Source organism: Humulus lupulus, chromosome 9, assembly GCF_963169125.1.
Source record: "Humulus lupulus chromosome 9, drHumLupu1.1, whole genome shotgun sequence".
Lineage (NCBI taxonomy): Eukaryota > Viridiplantae > Streptophyta > Magnoliopsida > Rosales > Cannabaceae > Humulus > Humulus lupulus.
In genome coordinates, this window is record NC_084801.1 from 2097628 (window position 1) to 2117237 (window position 19610).

Genomic DNA, 19610 nt, shown 5'->3' on the forward strand with positions numbered 1-19610 from the left:
ATCGCCGAACGCTGGAAAAAACTTAGGAAGAGTGGAGTCCACTAAGATGGGCACAGAGGAATCCGAATGGCTAAAAAAAAAACAATAAAAGAAAATGAAGTTTTTTTATATAAACAATAACATAATTATTTTCTTTATATAAAACTATAATAGAACAATATATAGACGTACCCCTTCGCTGTTACAGTTGCCGGCCACCGGAATAGCTTTTGGAACGCCGGAAAACTCCACGGGCAGAGAGTACTCGGCGGATTAGAAGAGAGAATCGGAAGAAAAAAAAATGGAGGAGAAGGAAATGGGGGAGGGGAATCGGGTTGCACAAATATATAGATTATTATTGCCGGCGGAGGTCCGCCGGCAATAATATTTCCGCCGGCAATAATATATTATTACCGGCGGAGGCCGCCGGTAATAATCCGCCGGTAATAAATTGAAATATTTATTGCGTGGCAGTTTTGCCGCCGTAATAAATTTTGATTATTGCCGGCGGGTTGTCCGCCGATAATAATAAATTTCCCGCCGGTAATAATTAAATAATTTTAAAAAAATAGAAATAAAAATAAAAAATGGATTAATACCGGCGGACTACATTTTCCGTCGGTAAAAATGGTATTATTACCGGCGAACTTTCTCCGCCGGTAATAATTCCGCCTGTAAAAATCATTTTTGTTGTAGTGTATCTTTCTATATTTCAGACCAATCGTTGTATATTTTCGACCACATGTCTAAATTTTAGACCACATGTCGAATTTAGACAAGTGGTCTAATTTCCAGATAACTCGTCCTATATTTTAATGATAAACTATTAAGCTAAAACCTATTAAAAATATGTTAGAGTGTAAAATTGAGCTTAATTAGAGTCTATTACCATAAATTTCTCTAAAAAAAATGCATTGTAAGAGCAGTCACACAGCAGTATCTATAAACTATCAAAATCTGTAAAATATAAATAATATGTGGTAGAAAAGTGTTCCAACAGCTCATCTATCCTCTATATCTTTTACAGGAATGTACTATAACTCCTCTACATTTATAGAATACTGTAGATGCATCAAAACATATTTTAATAATTTCTTTCTCTTTTCTTTTTCCTTGCCATTTTTCTCCATCATTTGGTGCCAAAATTTTTCTTCTCATACCTTTCTCTATTGCTTGGCACCAAAGAATAGACGATCTCCGTTGGTTGGGATATTGCTGGGCAAGGTGGCTATTTCTTGATTTGTTGGGTTTTGTTCAGCAGCTTTGAGTGTTCTTGGTCAGATTTCTCTCTTTCCCTTATTCTTCCCCTCTCTCTATATATACATATATATATGTATATATTCAAAACTGTGAAAGCTTTGGCAAAGTAGGGAGTTGGTGATCGATTATGTGGGGTTTTCAATCAATGATTATTTCCATGTGAGAAGGAAACAGAGAGAAAGATTCCATAGAAAAATGATTCAAGAGGTGAAAGTGAGCCAAAAACCTCTCCTCAGCCATTTCTATCCCAGATTTTAGAGCCATAGCTTCAATAGAAAAAATCCCCCTGTAGAAAGCAACTTTAGAAGTTGTGTCGTCACAACTCATCACATCATTTGACTAACAGTCTCATATATAAAAATTGATTTTAGTATAGTCATACAATGTCAAGGCATAGCTTTTTCAGAGATTTTTCATTCTTGCATATGTTAGCTAAAGTTGTAGAACACATTTTTCATTTGATTAATTTGTCTTGTATGCTATGGTGGGTTGTTCTATCATATATGATTAATATCATTTTACTTCTCTTGTTCAGGTAATGGAAGCTTGTTCACTTTTTCCTTTTATTGTTGTTATATTTTTTACTCAACCAATACAGTTTGATGTAGGAGAGTTTGATAAGAGGCAGTACTTATTTTAAAATTAATTTGTTGTGTGAATTTATTGTAATTAACTTAACTTAGTGTAAAGCATCTAAGCGTGCATATAAATAGGGCAAAAGTCAAAGCAGTATAATGCTTGTATGCTATGGTGGGATTTATATTTTATATGATGGAATATCATTTTTCTTCTCATTGTTTAGGTATAGTGGACGCTTGTTCACATTGCACTAGACATTTTGCTTACAAGAACTCAACACTTGGATGATTCAAGTTATTTATATGATTGAAATGGCAAAATTATTTTTATGAGAGTTTTAGCCACTGCCTACCATATATATTTGCAATAATTCTCTAATGAACAGCTTTCTCTCTCTTCGACACGCTCTCTCTCAGCGAGCGCTGGAGCCATGGCAAGAGGAACGGGGAAGAAAGGGAAGGCCAAAAGGAAGGTGGAGATCTCGCCCGTGGTACGAGCGGCGAGGAGATGAGGACCTACGTCGGCCGATGTTCAAAAATCCAGAACGGTCGATGCGGTAACAGGAGTCCCAGCCATTGATTTCTCGGACGCAGGGGATGACGACGGAGACTCGATGGATGAGGACGGTGGCTTCGGGGAGGCGCTGGGTCTAGATCAAGGAACTCAACTAGACCCTGGCGTAGAGCAGAGCCGGCTATTGCAGTTGGACATGGAGAAACAGACGCCTTCTTCTCCGAGGGCTCTGTTGACGCGGGAACAAAACCAGGAGACCCGTTTGGATGTGGCCAGTTATCTGGAAGCAACTATGAATTGCAAATCTAATCTGAAATCAGGTAAGGTTACCACTCCCCCCATTTTACACTCTTCGCATATTGTACAAAATTTGAGTAACAGATTTGGGGATAATGATATTGGGGGGAAAAAGAGGCCGAACAAAGGAGTTAAAATTGAAATGGAAGATATTCAAGATGAGATTGATTACTGGAAACCATCAATTGTTTGTTATGTTCTAGGGGCAAACCCACCTCTCAGTGTTATAGATGGTTTCTGCCGTAGAATATGGAAAGGGGATGTGGACAAGGTTGGTATGCTTTCTCCTGGAGTTTTCATTATTAGATTCTTAACAGAGGAGAAACAAAATTCAGTATTGGATGGAGGATTCATATTTTTTGATAAGAAACCAGTGATCATGAAACCATGGGAACCTTATAAGGATTACTCAAAAGAGGATGTATTGTTGGTCCCAACATGGATCCAAATTCCGGGATTGGATATTAGATATTGGGGGGAACGTTCCTTATTCAAGATTGTGGGTCAATTGGGTAATCCAATTCAGCTAGACAGTGTGACAAAGAATAAGGAACGACTAAATTTTGCTAGAGTTTTGGTAGAAGTTCAGATCCATCAAGAATTTCCAGGGGAGGTCTCGTTTACGAATGAGATAGATCAAGATATCACATTACCAATCAAATATGAATGGCTTCCAGTGACTTGTGGTTTTTGCCACGGAATGGGGCATACTGCTGAGGTGTGTAGGAAGAAAATTGAGAAAAAGGAAGAGAAAAGAGAGGAAGGGAAAAAGATGTGGGTGGTCAAGAAGGATGTTGCGAAAGAGCAGGCATCAGAGAAGGAAAAAGGACTTGATGCTGAAGTCTTTATTCCAGTTAAGAAGAAAGGGAAAATGATTACCTCTGTAGTTGAGCAGACCACGGTTTCGAACAATTTTCAGGTGTTAGGGGAAATTGGAGAAAGCTCAAAGGCTATACAGGAAAAAGACTATACAGTGGGAGGGGGGGGGGGGGGGGGGGGGGGGGGGGACCTCCCACTGGGAATGGATAGAATTCTAAGTTGGAATGTCAGGGGGATCAATAAACGCCACAAGCAAGAGGAGGTGAAAAGAATAATTTACACCATGAATGTGGGTTTAGTTAGTCTCCTTGAAACTAGAGTGCAGACCACGAATTTAGGGTCTGTATATCTTAATATGTTTCCAGGGTGGTGCTTTACATCGAACAGTGCGTGGCACAAAGGTGGGAGAATAATTGTTAGTTGGAATCCGAGTATGTTCTTGGTTAATGTTTTGCATTGTACCAGTCAAATGATGCATTTGGAAGTTATCATGGTTAGTACCAAGGAAAGCTTTCTGGTTACATTTGTGTATGCTTTCAATGAGGAAATTGGTAGGAATATGTTATGGGCTGACTTGAGAGAAGTTGCTACAACAGTGAGGAACCCATGGCTTTTGCTAGGGGATTTTAATGATATATTGAGTGTAGAGGAAAGAATAGGGAGTGGCAAGACTCATCATTGCTCAGGGGCGTTCAAAGAGTGTATGGATTATTGCCAAATGGAAGATGTCAAGTTCTCGGGCGCGTTCTTTACTTGGAATAATAAACAGGGCCCTGAAACGAGAGTGTACTCCAAGATAGATAGAGTAATGGGGAATCAAGTATGGTTGGATAGATACCAGAATGCAGAGGTGACTTTCATGAATGAAGGTAGTTTTGATCACTGTCCAGCCCTCTTACAAGTCTACCCGGAAGTGAGGTCAGGAAGGAAACCTTTTCGGTATTTCCGAATGTGGCAAAAGGCTCCTGGTTTTTTAGAGAAACTTCGCGAGGTATGGCAGGAGCAAGTTTATGGTGCTCCTATGTTTCAACTAGTTCAGAAATTGAGGAAGTTTAAAGGAAAGTTGAAAGACTTAAATAAGTTGGAAATAGGTGACATTAATGTGGATGTTTCTTGTAAGCTACAGGAACTCCATTCCCTTCAGTCGGAACTCCAAAATAATCCGCGGGATAAGGAGCTTATCTTCAAAGAAAAGGAGGCTAGGGAGAGGTATGAAGAAGCTCAGTCAAATCTAAATTCCTTCCTTCGACAAAAAACTAAATTGCATTGGCTTAAGGATGGGGATGAGAATACCTCTATGTTTCATGCGAGTATTAGAGCCCAAAGAATTACTAGCCGAGTTTATGCTATAGAGGATAAAGATGGTTGCTAGGTGCACGAGCCCCACCAAGTCACAGAGGCTTTCTTGAGTTTTTATGAAGATCTCTTGGGAACGGCCATGGCTCACAGGAAAAGCGTGATGTTAGGGGTGATTAATCAAGGGCCTCTGATCAACGAATCTCACAAAAGATTACTACAGCACCCGTATACAGATGAAGACGTTAAAAAGGCTACCTTCGCGATTCCAGGAAACAAATCGCTAGGCCCGGATGGATACAATAGCTTCTTTTTCCAAGACAATTGGGAAATGGTAGGGGAGGATGTGTGCAGAGCGGTGCAGTCTCTTCTACACTCAGGTAAGCTTCTCAAAGAAATAAACTCCACTACATTGACCTTAATCCCCAAGAATAAATGCCCTCGGTCAGTTATGGAGTTTAGACCCATTGCCTGTTGTAATGTTATTTACAAGATCGCCACAAAATTGATCTGTTCCCGCCTGCGGAAGGTTCTACCAGACATAGTTGCCCAGAATCAAAGTGGGTTTGTCCAAGGTCGATACATTGCATACAACATCATGGTTTGTCAAGATCTGGTGAGGCATTATGGGAGAGGGAAAGGCAAACCGAAATGCATGATTAAACTAGATTTGAGGAAAGCGTACGACACTATAGAATGGGGTTTTATTGAAGAAATGTTAAAAGCTTTTGGCTTTCCGAGTGATTTTATTGAGTTGGTTATGATATGTGTGAGAACTCCTAGGTTCAGCCTAATGTTCAATGGTTCTCTACATGGCTTTTTTGAAGCTAAAAGAGGCTTGAGACAAGGGGACCCAATGTCTCCCTTGCTTTTTGTGCTTGGAATGGAATATTTATCCCGCATTCTCATGAAAATTGGCAAGAAGGAGGATTTTAAGTTCCATGAAAGATGTGAGAAACTCCAGCTAAATCACTTATGTTTTGCAGATGACGTTCTACTTTTTTGTCATGGTGATTTCAAATCCATTTTCCGCCTGCTCCAAGGTTTGAAGCTCTTTTCTCAATCTTCAGGCTTACAGCCTAGTGTGGAAAAAACCTCAATCTATTGTGCTAACATGAATGAATATGAAGTTCAGCGAGTGATCCAAGTATCAGGCTTTCAGCGAAGTTCTCTTCCCTTTACTTACTTGGGTATTCCTGTCTGTGCAAAGAAAATACCAGCTGCAGAGTGTGAGGTGATTCTTGAAAGGATGGTACAACGAATTCGAGTTTGGAGTTCAAGGAACCTCTCTTATGCTGGAAGGGCTACTTTGGTGAACTCGGTTCTTATGGCTATCCACTCTTATTGGGCGCAAATCATGATCATTCCTAAGAAGATCTTACATAGAGTTAATATATTATGTAGGAACTACTTATGGAAAGGGATGGTAGACTCAACCAGCTCGGGTCAGGTAGCTTGGGGCGATATGTGTCGTCCTAAGAGTGAAGGGGGCTTGGGATTCAGGCGGATTTCCAAGTGGAATGAGGCAGCTATTGGCAAATATGTTTGGGCAGTGGCTTCGAAACAAGATACTCTTTGGGTACAATGGGTACATGCGGTCTACTTAAGTGATGGGGATTGGTGGGCCTATACGGCCCCAAGTTCCAGTAGCTGGTACTGGCGTCAGATTGTTCGAGTAAAAGAAGCATACAAGCAACTCAACTTGCTCCAATTGATCTCTTTGGGTAATTACAAAATTAAAGAAGGGTACACTCTCCTTTGCTCATCTCATTCCAAAGTCCATTGGAGAATGGAGGTGTGGAATAGGCTTTCCATTCCGAAGCATAGATTTATTCTATGGCTTTCGGTCCTTGATCGATTACAGGTGAAAGAGAGGCTTCACCGGTTCAAGATAGCCCACGATGACCAATGTGTAATGTGTGGAATGAGTAAGGAAACTAGAGATCATTTATTCTTTGACTGTCATTTAAGTAATCTCAGCTTTCTTAGAATAAAAGAATGGCTAGACTGGAAGGTGTCTACAACAACAATTCCAAAATTATTAAGATGGATTGCTAGGGCAAAACTCTCTCCTTTTAGGAAGCAGGTTCTGGCAGCAGCTCTTGCAGCTACAGTTTACCAGATCTGGTATTGCCGGAATGTTGCAATATGGAATCAGAGGGTTAGTACGGTGTTAGTTCTCACAAAAAGAATTCAAAGTGATGTGAAAAATAGAATTCAATGTGTAATGCCAAAGAAAGTAAATTTGATAGATAGAGACTGGTTTGAAAACCTATAATAGAACTCTACAAGCCTTTTTTTTGGTTCTGTTTAGGTTGTAATTTGTTTGATTGTTGGGCAATACAAGATCTGATTTACCCAAAAAAAAAAAAAAAAATTCTCTAATGAAAATTAGGAAAATAGGGGTAGAAGATGTTGTATTATTTTTTGTTTTTAATAGCAAAATCATATCAATGCTACAAAACAAAGCTTATAATTGTTGGGTTCATGGTTATCTGGAATTTTGTTCTCATTAAGAATTTACTAGTATAAGCTCTCTACTGCATGTGCATGTATATATTGTTTGTGTGGGAGTAGTTTCTCCAAATCCCAACTAATTCTGTTAATGAGTTGTTTGGTTCTCAACAATCATAACACCCTCATTAGCTTTCAGTCCTTGGTCTATAAAAGGACTTGTGGGATTCACTTGTTAACACAACACAACAAAACAGAGAAGAGAAAAACGAAGAGAGAAGAACACAGTGAAGACCACTACACAGATGAAACAACAGAAAAGCCAGATTAGACGAGAGAGCTCAAGTGTGGAAATCAAGATTGAGTATTGAGAAGGTTGTGAGAGCTGGGTTTGGGGAACTGTATTGAGAAGCACAACTGTTGGGAAAGTGCTTGCTCAGGGATTGAGAGGAAAACACCTGTGAGATTGAGTGTTTAGAGAGTTTGATCCAAGATTGTTCCGAGAAGCTCCATTGAAGTCTTGTACTCATTTCATTGATTGAATAAAGAAGAGATAGTGGTTCCTAAAACTAGATTAGGTTCAAGATCACATTGATCTTGTTTTGAACCAGTATATATACTTGTGTTGATTTATGCTTTCATATTTTTCGTTTTCTAATTGTTTGATAATTAGTCTTACTGATTTGTGTTCTTAGATTCATCTCTGGTTTTCCGAGATTCATCTGATGTTCTTGAACTGGGAAATTTATCCTCATTTCCAACAGTTTGTTTGAGTACTTTTTAGATTATATGTATAATACATAAGCCTTAACATCCATCACCATATGTTGTTGTAGTCATCTTTTTTTTCTCCTTTGAAAGGAAGAATTCTTGTAATGCTAGATGTGTGGACTTTAAGTTATAGAAAAAAGATGTATGAACAACTAAGAGGGTGTTTGACACCTTAACTCAAAAATTATTTTTTGTTTTTAAAAGCTAAAAATTGTTTTTTGAAAACAAGTTTAGGTGTTTGGTATTGTTTTCAGAAAACAATTTTTAAAAACAAAGTTACAAAAAACATAAAATTTTGAGAACAACAAAATGTTGTTTTCTGTTGTTCTCAAATTTTCTTTCTTTACTTTCTCATTTCTTATTTTTCATCATTTTTTCTTTCAAATTATTTTATCTCATTATTTATTACAAATTTTTAAAATATTTTTCTCTTTGTAAATATATTTGTTAATTTTTTATTTATGATTTAAAAAAAATAAAACTAAAAAATTGTATTTAGAAAACATTAACCAAACAACTCTTGTTTTTTGAAAACTACAAAAATAATTTTTTGTTCTCATTTCTGAGAACACAATTTTAAAAACAAAAAATAGAAAACAATGCCAAACAGGTTCTAAGTTGTCTAGTGTTCTTGATCCAACACTTTTTTCTTGAAGATGATTCTTGAGTAGTATATTTTAATATATAGTGCACCACTACACAATCTACTGTACTCACAAGTTGAGATAGTGTGTAATGACCCACTAATCTAGACTATTTGGACCATTAACGAAACTATACATAAAATCCTTAAAAGAACTTACATTTGCGAAAATACCATAATTTATTGAATAACTTGCAAAATAAGAGTTATTTACATAGTAAATACCAAAACGGATATGGGATCCCATTGTCTTTAAAACAAAAACATAATTTAAAATAATAAAACATTACATAATTAGTGCGGAAAATACATATAAAAAGATATAAAACCGAAACTACATCCTCGAATCGATTAACGCTCGGCCCCTTGACTCCATTCATCATCGATACACATCCTCCAAGCGCCACGAATCTTACCGCCTCTAAGCTTATTTTCCTGCACATAAAACAGAAAGGAATGAGCCTAATGCCCAGTAAGGAAAATCTAACACAAAGTCATATACATAATTTCATAAGAAAACATAAAGACTTAACATAACACATATAACATACACTTATTATAATGGCCATTATTACTTGGGGTCCCATAGACTAAACAAGCATATGCCCATGGGATTAGTGGGGTCCTACTAGCTAAGTAGGTCATATGCCCATAACCCATTTGGGGTCTTGTTAGTCATATGGGTCATATGCCCAAGCCTACAAACATACACATATACATATCATAACACTTTTAATAACATAAAACATATAGATAACATAAGCACATAACATATTGATTCTAGCCTATTTTCCTTACCAAAGTTACCGGGATTATGGACTGAGTTGGGACTTTTGGAACACTCCTAAAACCATAAGAAAGAGTGAGTCTAAAGAAAGGAGATGAAATGAAAGAGATGGAAAGACTAAACCATAAAAAAAACATACTTACCGACTTATATGCTTAAGAGCTTGGATTCCCTAACCAAAATAAAAATAAGGTTAGGGGACTGAGTAGAAGGTTTTGAGAAGGGAAATAACATAAAATACATAAAGGAACTAGAGTTTTGGGTTTACCTCAAATATTGCAAGATCAATCTAACCTCCACCGAAATACTATAGAACTCACTTCCCAAAGTGTTTGATAAGCTTATGATGTTTAAGCTTATAGTTTTTCCCCCAAACCAAGTGTTTACACTCTCACACTCACTTAACACTAGCAGCTTCTGAACTTAGAGCAAATGGTGAATAATGGCTGGGTACTAGGTCCTATTTATAGAGTTTGGGAATGAAAATATCTTGATTTTACTTGAATAAAAATAATGGCTTTTTAGGTGAAAATCATTTGAATAATCGTTCAGCAGAGGCTGAAGACTCGTTCAGAAGATGCTGGACTGTTGAAGGAGTTTGAATGGCTGAAAAGAATTCAAAAGTATTTGAAAACATGCTGGTGGAGGCGATATATCGCCCCCTATAGGCGATATATCGCCTGGACCTTTGTTCCCGAGGCGACCGTGCATCGATTCGTGTTTTCCGTATCTACGTGCTGCGATATATCGCCCCCTATAGCTGCGATATATCGGCATACGCTGAATATTTAAACACGAATTTACACATTTTTAGCTAAGTTTGAATGGAGTAAACAGCCTTGACTAAGCCCTCAACGTACTCAAAGCTGCTGACTGACCCTATAACATTCAAACTTTACCCTTATTTAATTTAATCCTCAAAAATACTTAATCCTTAATTACCATTCAAAACATGTGCTTAAAATCCTATTGGTTGATGTCTAAACCTTATAATATAATAATATAATCCTTAATATCAGTCACATTAGTCAAACCTTAGGTTATACTTAATATTCTTAAACTATAGGTTAAACTTAGAAAATCTATAAGTACTACTATGAGTGTCCAAATAATTCCCGGTCTGAACCAAAAATCCATAGTAACAAAGATAACACTAAACATACTATAATACTACTAAACAATTAGCTAAGTAAAGTTCTTGGACTCTACATAGTGTATACTTTTATTCACATGTTTCTTTTTTGGGCCTGACTTTGAAGTTCTATGCTATATATTGTTTCTTAATTCAACTTTTTTGTATCATTCTGAAGAACAATGTTCAAAATGTGTGTCTTATGTACTACTGCAGGGACCTTTTTATCTGATAAGAGATGTCTGTTCACACATGGCCCATCAAATTACCAACCTTTGGTTACAGAAAATCATAATACAAAGACATTGAAGTGTGAAGAATAGACTATATCCACCAATTTTCTACCAAAATAATTATTGCATTAAATGTACTAGCAAATTATTCCATTTTCTACCAAATTTTATATTATTTTTTCTTTTCTTTTTTTTTTCCATTCACTTGCTTATCATAAATTTATTGATATGTTGCCTAGTACTTATTGTAAAAGATAGATTTCACAAAATAATTTATTGATATGTTGCCTAATACTTTTTTTTTTCTTTCTTCTAGCTTGTATGGATCCAACTTATGAGTTATTCTTTGGCTCTTCAACATTTGACGAGGAGTTTGATTTAGATTTAACTCTTGTTATTAAAGAAGAACGTTCGGGTAATAAAAGGGGCTCAACATCACATATCTCCATTCGAAGAGATTCGCTTGAGGGCCACCAACGTATTTTTCAAGATTATTTTACTGAATAACCTACATATCCACCGAATTTACTTCGTAGAAGATTTTGAATGCAACATCATCTTTTCTTGCGAATTGAAGATGAAGTCGAAGCATACAAACTATATTATGTCCAAAGAAGAAATGTTACTGGAAGACTTGGTCATTCCTCTCTTGCAAAAATAACTGCTGCAATTAGAATATTAGCTTATGGACTATCTGGCGATTTTGTAGACGAATACTCAAGGATTGCAGAAAATACAACAACCAAGTGTTTGACGAAATTTGTTAAGGCTATCATTGGCATATTCTCCATAAAATACTTGAGATTACCAAATGACAATGATATTGCTAGATTGCTCACTATTGGAGAAATTTGTGGGTTTCCTGGAATGTTAGGAAGTATTGATTCCATGCATTGGAAATGGAAAATTTGTCCAAGTGCATGGAAAGGAATGTATTGTGGTCACATTCATGAGCCAACGATAATTTTAGAAGTTGTAGCATCATAAGACCTCTGGATATGGCATGCATTTGTTGGATTACCAGGATCTCATAATGATATTAATTTCCTAGAACACTCTTCTGTTTTTAAGGAGCTTACTGAAGGACACGCTCCAAAGGTCAACTACTCAATAAATGGACATGGATATTCAATGAGATATTATCTTGCTGATGGTATATATTTTTCGTGGTCGACATTTGTCAAAACAATTCTTGCTCCACAAGGTCATAAAAGGAAATATTTTGCAGCAGCTCAAGAATCAACAAGAAAAGATGTAGAACGAGCTTTTGGAGTGCTTCAAGCTTGATTTGCTATTGTATGCGGACCTTCACGATTTTATGATCAACAAACACTAAAGGATATTATGATGGCATGCATAATTTTGCATAATATGATTGTAGAAGACAAGCGACATACTTATCTTCGAGTAGAATATTTTGTTTACAAACAAAGCGATGAAATACCCCAAGGACCTATGTCCCACTAGCATACAAATGAATTTCTAAACTTTGTTCAATGCCATCATCACATTCGAGATCAAGCACTTCATTCTCAACTCCAAACGGATCTTATCGAACATTTATGGGATCAAAACCCCTATGGAGATTAGTCTGAAATGTCACCGGAGGTGCTTGCCGGTGTCGTGGAAACCCGAGGGTTCTCAGCCTTATTCCGATTGCCACAGTGGGTGGTGAGTCTCACCACCACCATTTTCGAGTTCCCTTCGACCTCTACTTCAAAACCCAAGGGTTAATTCCTCAACCACCGCCACTGGGGTGGCGCCGCCGTTGTCATCGTCGAAGCTCTGGCGTGAGCTTCGGCCAAAAATTATGTGGGGCGGCCCGAGGCTCGTTTTGAGCTTTAAAACATTCTTTTAGGACTTTGCGAGTACTGAAAATATTCTTTTAGGACTCGCAGTTTTTAAGGCTCTCAAATACATTCGCGCCCTGCGAGTCCTAAAAAGCCTTTTTTGTAGTAGTGTTAAGTGCTTGAATGTTATATTTCACTATATATATTTAAGCTAGTGTTGTATCTTTATTTTGAACAACATATAATCTAAACATATTTTGAGAATTTGAATATCTTTTATTTTTGCTTTATTTTCTAGTTTAGTTTATTTTATAAATTTTAATTAATTTAAAAGTATATTATAATTATATGATATTATATATAGGTATATATTGTAAATGTTAAAAGATATGAGGCTATAATGGGATATTGAAGAAAATATTTGAAATGAATAAAATATATTAAAAAATATAATGTTTAAATAATATAGAGAAAAGAATATAGAAACTGATATATGGTGTGTTGTAAAAATTTGATGTAAAATAAAGAAAGCTGAGTTTTAGTGATGTAATTTAAAGAATAGAGTAAATGAAAACAGAATTTAGTTTCAATATACAGCTCAACTCTGTCTCATTCCTACAACTAACCTAGCAACGGTCTAACAACTTTTTCTTAGGTAACAAATACCAGCTTCTATAAATAAGTCAAGTATGGACTCTTACCATAAAGAAGAAGAAAGTTTCACTACAACAAATAATACTTTTCACAACAAAACATCTATGACACTTTCCTTTTAAAGTCATAAAAATTTATATAAGTTTATTTTAAATGTCATGATGAAGTGTCATTAAAAATAAATAATAACATTTTAATAATAAATGTCATATAAATTACTATTAATGACATAATCAAAATGTTATTAAAGATATATCAAGTATGGCATTTCTAAGTTGTTATAATATTTTTGACAACATTTTTGTTATAAAGATTAGTTAATTAAAATTATTAAATTATAAAGTCTAAATTTAATAATCAATGTACAAAAGTTTAATTCTATATGTACGATCCTTATTAGTTTTATCTTACAACACTAATTAGTTTGATACTTGTTTTTTAAAAACTTTCAATTCAATTTTTCTTTTTACAAAGTCGACGATTGTATTTTCTTAGTTATCTCATAAAATTACACTTCTAGTTAATTACGTTAAACTTAATATTTTATGTATATATTACACTTATCTCGTATATATTTCTTATTGCAAATATTGTGGTTTGTTTAGACATTGAGAAGAAATGCACTTTATTTTTTATGCAATAAAAAAATCAAATTAATTTAAAATAAATATTTTGAAATTCCGTTTTTAGTAATTACCAAATTAATTAAACCATGTGAATTAATTAAAGTGCGGAATGATAATTAAATATTGAAACAGATTGCAGAACTGTCGGGACAGAATTCAAACTTGTCACGACAGAAACTGAACACAATAAAAAGACAATGCAAAACAATAAATAACATAACGAATTTTTACAAGGTTCAGAAAACTCTTTCGGATAACCTACTCCTTGGGGCCACGCCCAGAGAATAAAAACAATTAATAAAGAATCGCAAGTACAAAATATTGACTTAATGTAGTAACCGAGGTTACATTTCTCTTAGACCTCTTTATTTATGTGATTATAGGTTGTCTTTATTTTATAAAATAGATTTAACTTGAATTGTAGTGAAATAAGATTTAGTTTTTTTAAATATTTAGTGGTTATAATTATTATAGCATAGTATAGATTTATGGTATTAGTAGCCTTGTTTGTGGGAAAATGAGTGATTGTGTAAGAATAAATTAATTATAGTATTATTAAAAATTATTATGGATCGAGTCTACATAAAGCCCTAAAGCCCAATAAGATTTTGGGCTTAGTAAATTCAAAATCAGGCTAGAGAATTAGAGTTTGTTATTTTATGGTTAGTTAGGATATTTGTGGATTAGGTTATTATTTAGATAATTAAATAAAATTTTCGTAACTTTAGGGTACTGTAACTTCAGATCATTTTTGACCAATTTATATTTGAATTTTGGAAAAATAGTATTTCTAAAAGGTTGTAGATAATTGAATTAACTTTCTAACGACATAAAGATTGTTTAAATCGAACTCCTACAGATTTAGTTATGTTGATTTTAGTACAGGTGAGTCTAGAGTTACGAGATTTAGGTAGTTAGAGGTTGAGATATTTTTCCTAGGTAGTTTGATGTTAGATTATTCCTCAATTATTTAATAAAAATATTAATAAGATAATTTAGAGATATTTTCTATAGAAGTTAGGATATTATTTTATTTAAATTTAAATTTGGATTATAGTTAGAATGAAATTAAGATTTTTGAGAGCCTATAAAAAGAGCTTATTCCTTCTCTTTTTTTTTTTTTTTTTTCATTCTTGCTCTTCTTGAAACCCTCTCACACACACACTCTCCTTATTGTTGTTGTGCACCACCATCAAAACACAAACCCTAAGTCCAAAATCATCATCTCTTCATATCTTTGAAACCCTAGTACCCAAAGAGGCCAACCGACCAAGGTTATCTTTCTTATTGTCAAAACCCTACAAGCAAGCATTTAAGGATCTAGAGTTTTTCTTCAAGATCAAGGTTGAGGTATAGTTAACTTTTGATTGTGTAAGGAAAATTAGGTAGTTTAGTTTATGACCTAGTTTGTGATATGTATGACCCTAACATTTTAGGTACAAAAAAAAAGATAAGTGTGGCTGGACCTAAGGTGTTGAGAAACGTATGACGGACCTAAGGGATGTCTGGTAGGCTCGGTTGCCAAAATTGTATGACGGACTTATGTCCGGGGCTTAATTGCCACCTCTGTATAAGCACTTATCTTTTTCTTATACCTGTCTTGTTATTACAACCTATGACTATGACCTATGACCTAGGATATATTTTGATCTTGTATGAATAGTATAAATTAGCATTGCTATGAACTCTTGTATGAACTGATGGCATGATTGTTATGACTATGTGAATATATGATTTGTTAATTATGATGTGTTTATGACTAATGTTATGATTGTAGGATATAATTTATGATCTAGATCTATGTGTGATTTTTAGTATGACGGTGATATAGGATAGATTATGACCTTGGGTTATGTTATGAATATAGTATTGCATGTGAAATTATTTGTTGTGAGTTTATGATTGATTTCTGTATGAATTTCTGTGTATTTTCCTTACTGGGATTAGAAGCTCGTTCCTTTATTTTATTTTATTGCAAAATAAGTTAACCTTAGATGACTGGTGGCGAGCGAATTCCCAATAGCAAGACTGGTGTGAATATGTGGGGGTCGTATAGTCGCATGTTATTTTCTTAGGAAATTATGAACTTTATGATTTAATGTTGCCTAATTTTAATTTTATTTTATTGTAAAGACTATTATTTATTTTTCCTAAATCCGGGTTATATTTATTTTAAATTATCAATAAATAAGGCAACACTTTTTACGATTTATTACATTAATTTTTCAACATCTTTATCTTCTATAATTATAGTCAATATTTAGGTTGTTACACTTAAACAAAACAAGACTCCTTCTTGAGATTTGCCACGACTTTGTTGTACTTCTCTTCACTAATCTAATCTTGATTGAAATGCTCAACCACTTGAACTCCCTTCAATGGCCAGCGAGTGCTTGCATCCTCCCGACGCAAGGCTTGTAAAAATCCTCTCCCAGAGACTTATAAAAGTTGTGTTCAAATTACAATGTGTATTCACTCATGAACGTGGCATAAACTTACCACAAATACTAAACTCTCATATTTCTACAAGATCACGTGAATACTATGATCTTGAATACAAATAAGGAACTCTCACAAATATTACAATACACTCACAAATTATGCATCTAAGAGTTCACTTTTTCTCACTGCCTTTAGAGCACTATTTATAGAGTCATTTTTCGTGCTCATAAAGGTTGAGAAAGAATCTCCTAATAAAGGCAGGAATAATTGAAGATATTCTTGATTGATAAAGAATTACTTTTTTTAGAAGATGCTGATCTATACGATATTGGTGGGGACAACTCAGACTTGTGTCGGGTCGAAAACATGCTCAAGATAGAAATAATAATTAATGACATTAAAGATTCAGTTTCCTAAATTTTAAAATCTTGAGTTGCACGAAAATATAAAGTCAAATATTCCAGAAATGACTTTGAGTAAGTACTGAATATTTGTAAGATATTACTCCCCTTTATAATCAAATTGTGATAAAATACAATTAAATAAGCAATGTAAATATTCCACAAATCACAAGAAATGGAAAGTGAATTCCGAAAAGCACAATAAGGGAAACAAAAATTGAACTTTTAATAAAAAAGATATTTCTATAAAATATGCCAATTTTAGGATTTACATATTTATTTATGTTTGATTTGATTTAAATATGTATTTTTATTTAAAAAATAAAAGAAAAAAATACTTTCTAATTAATTGGGAATTTTTAAAAAATATGGCTTTTATAACATCAATGTGCAAAAATATGAGAATTATATTTTTCTTAATTTGTATGAGAAAGTTTACTAAAGAAAATACTAAAGCATGAGAAACACAATTAGTAGTTAACTAATATATGGAAATGCCACATTTTTTTTTATCATAGTTATGTCTTCTTTGTTTTTGAAGGTTTTTTTTTTTTCCTTCATTTTTAATTATTTTTTCTTTATTTTTTTCCTTACTTATTTTTTCTTTATTTTTTTCCTTACTTATTTTTTCTTCCAAATTTTCTTTTTTTTTTCTACCAATTTTTTCCTTCATTTTTTTTCTTTTCATTTTTCCATTCTTCTTCTTTTCATTTTTATTCATTTATCTATTTTTTTTCTTTCATTTGTATTGTTTTATTCATATTTTTTCAGATTTTTTTTCATTTCTTCCTTCTATTTTTTCTTCATTTTTTTTTCGTCCATTTTTCCTTTTTTTTTTTCTTTTTATTCATTTTTTATACCAATTTTTTCATTCATTTTTTTTCTTTCCATTTTTTCATTATTTTTCTTCTTCTTCTTTTCATTTTTATTCAATTATCTATTTTTTTCCTTCATCATTTCTTTTGTTTTTTTCCTTCCTTTTTATTCATTTTTTGTACTTATTCTTTTCTCATTCCATTTTCTTTCATTTTTTCTTTTTTTTCACACATATTTTAACATTACATAATTATTTTACTATTTTTTTATTAATTATCTTTTATTATTGTAATTTTTTAGCATTTTCTTTTTACTGTAACCCTTATAGGAACACCAAAATTTGGAAAGAAAACTAATAAAAATATGAAAATGTGAATGGGTAACCAGTTACCCTGATGAGAATATTCAAATCTAGAAAGAAAATTATATGAAGAGGATGGGAGAGAAGGGAAATGGGGTGGATTTGATTTTTTTTTTCTATCTTCATATCTGTGGTAATTGGTTACCTTTCCGTTCTCTATGAGTATATTTCTATGGATAATTGGTTACATTCACGTTCTTTGTGTGTATATTTCTGGGGGTAACTGGTTACCTTCACGTTCTAATGTGTGTATATTTATGGGTTCTTTATGTTAACTGGTTACCTATGTTACTAAAATTATAGTTACTTTTTTTTTAATGAAGTGTTCTTCCTCTTTTTCCTTCAAAATTGATGTTTTTTTTCATATTTAATATGAGTAACCTGTCATCCCTCTTATGGTAACTAGTTACCCCTCTTATGGCAGCAAGTTACTCCTCTCAAGATAACTAGTTACCCCTCCTAGTACATATTATTTAACCTAGCTCTATGATTTTTTTACATAACTGTCAAAGATCAATCAACTAACTGGTTACCTTACCCGGAACTTGAAAAAAGAAACGTACAATCTAAAAGAAAAAAAATGTTTATAATAAATAAAAAATAATTTTAAACACAATTCATATTACAAAAAATAAAAAAATAAAAATTTGCAAAACAACCAAAGAAAAATTTAATATAAAATTAGTAGTATAAAATTAATATAAAAAAATAAGCTAAAAAAGTAATAATCAAATTACAAACATACATTTCCAAATTAATAATAAAACTTGATTAAGAGTCAAACTATGTCATAAACCAACTTTTATACAAAAAAAATGAGAAAATAAACCCATAAAAGTAAAAATTCTTAAAAAAAAAAAAGGCCAGAGATTAACTTTTTTTTTTTTAAAAAAAACCATATTTTTGCACACTCTATTAAAATTCCCATGTAAAATGTAATTTCCTCATTAATTAATACATTAGTTTTTGCTTAAAGACCTCACGTTTTATTGTGCCAATAAGATGTAATATTTTGAATTCTTGTAATATGGCAATTTTACACAATATACTTGAATTTTTGCTACACGTTACTAGGATAAAAAGAACATGTAAATTAGTGATTTTTTAATATTTTTTTAAAAAAAAATACATATACAATATACTTAATTTATATGTTTTTTTTTTTTGCACTGATTTTTTTATTTTTAAAATAGCCTAATTATATGAATTTATAGTTATATATATTTTTGTAATTGGAATTAGTTCTGAATTTTTTTTAATGAAAATATGTTAACTTTCATTAATTAGAAATGGCATACATCACCATAGACACAATTACTTAAGTAAAATAGCTAGCCTAAACATTAATTGTAATGCCCTGAAATCCCTAATGTGGTTTAATGGCTGGATTAGTATGCCATGAAGGCCATAACTGTTTAATTATGTCATTAAATGATAATATGCATGATTATGTGAATTATATTATAATATGATGTTAAATGCGTGCATATGGGTCCACATTTCATTATAGGGGTGTTTTGGTAATTTGGCCCGTTGATGGCATAATTGTATATTTGAATGCATGTCGGTGACATATTGTTGAGACCACATTATAATGTGGGTTTGTTCGAGCTATTCGGCATGAGACGATCTTGGAATATTAATTAGCGGTCTAGTCATAACAGGTTTAAGTTCGGGGCTCGGGATGAGTCTCAGGGTGATTTTAATGATTAGAGCGTTGCCGGGAATTAAAGGGAAACGGGTTATGAATTCTTGAT

General features: G+C 33.4%; 2 protein-coding genes across 2 annotated transcripts; both read left to right on the top strand.

Annotated features, from left to right (window-relative positions):
* The first annotated feature begins 1085 nt into the window (after positions 1–1085).
* LOC133801493 (uncharacterized) lies at positions 1086–5049 on the top strand. The gene is made up of 2 exons (XM_062239714.1): positions 1086–1255; positions 1775–5049. The coding sequence occupies exon 2, from the start codon at positions 2432–2434 to the stop codon at positions 4817–4819; it is 2388 nt and encodes a 795-aa protein (XP_062095698.1). The 5' UTR covers positions 1086–1255; positions 1775–2431; the 3' UTR covers positions 4820–5049.
* A 6035-nt stretch (positions 5050–11084) lies between these two features.
* LOC133802029 (uncharacterized) lies at positions 11085–12050 on the top strand. The gene is made up of 3 exons (XM_062240260.1): positions 11085–11241; positions 11341–11640; positions 11788–12050. The coding sequence occupies exons 1-3, from the start codon at positions 11085–11087 to the stop codon at positions 12048–12050; spliced, it is 720 nt and encodes a 239-aa protein (XP_062096244.1).
* Positions 12051–19610: the final 7560 nt, after the last annotated feature.

Bases quoted from the DNA above. Each gene is read 5' to 3' on its own strand.
- LOC133801493 (XM_062239714.1), top strand. From the start codon at position 2,432: ATGGATGAGGACGGTGGCTTCGGGGAGGCGCTGGGTCTAGATCAAGGA.
- LOC133802029 (XM_062240260.1), top strand. From the start codon at position 11,085: ATGGATCCAACTTATGAGTTATTCTTTGGCTCTTCAACATTTGACGAG. The intron at 11,242-11,340 runs GTATTTTTCAAG...TGCGAATTGAAG, and splicing joins TTCGCTTGAGGGCCACCAAC to ATGAAGTCGAAGCATACAAA. The intron at 11,641-11,787 runs GTATTGATTCCA...TTGGATTACCAG, and splicing joins GTTTCCTGGAATGTTAGGAA to GATCTCATAATGATATTAAT.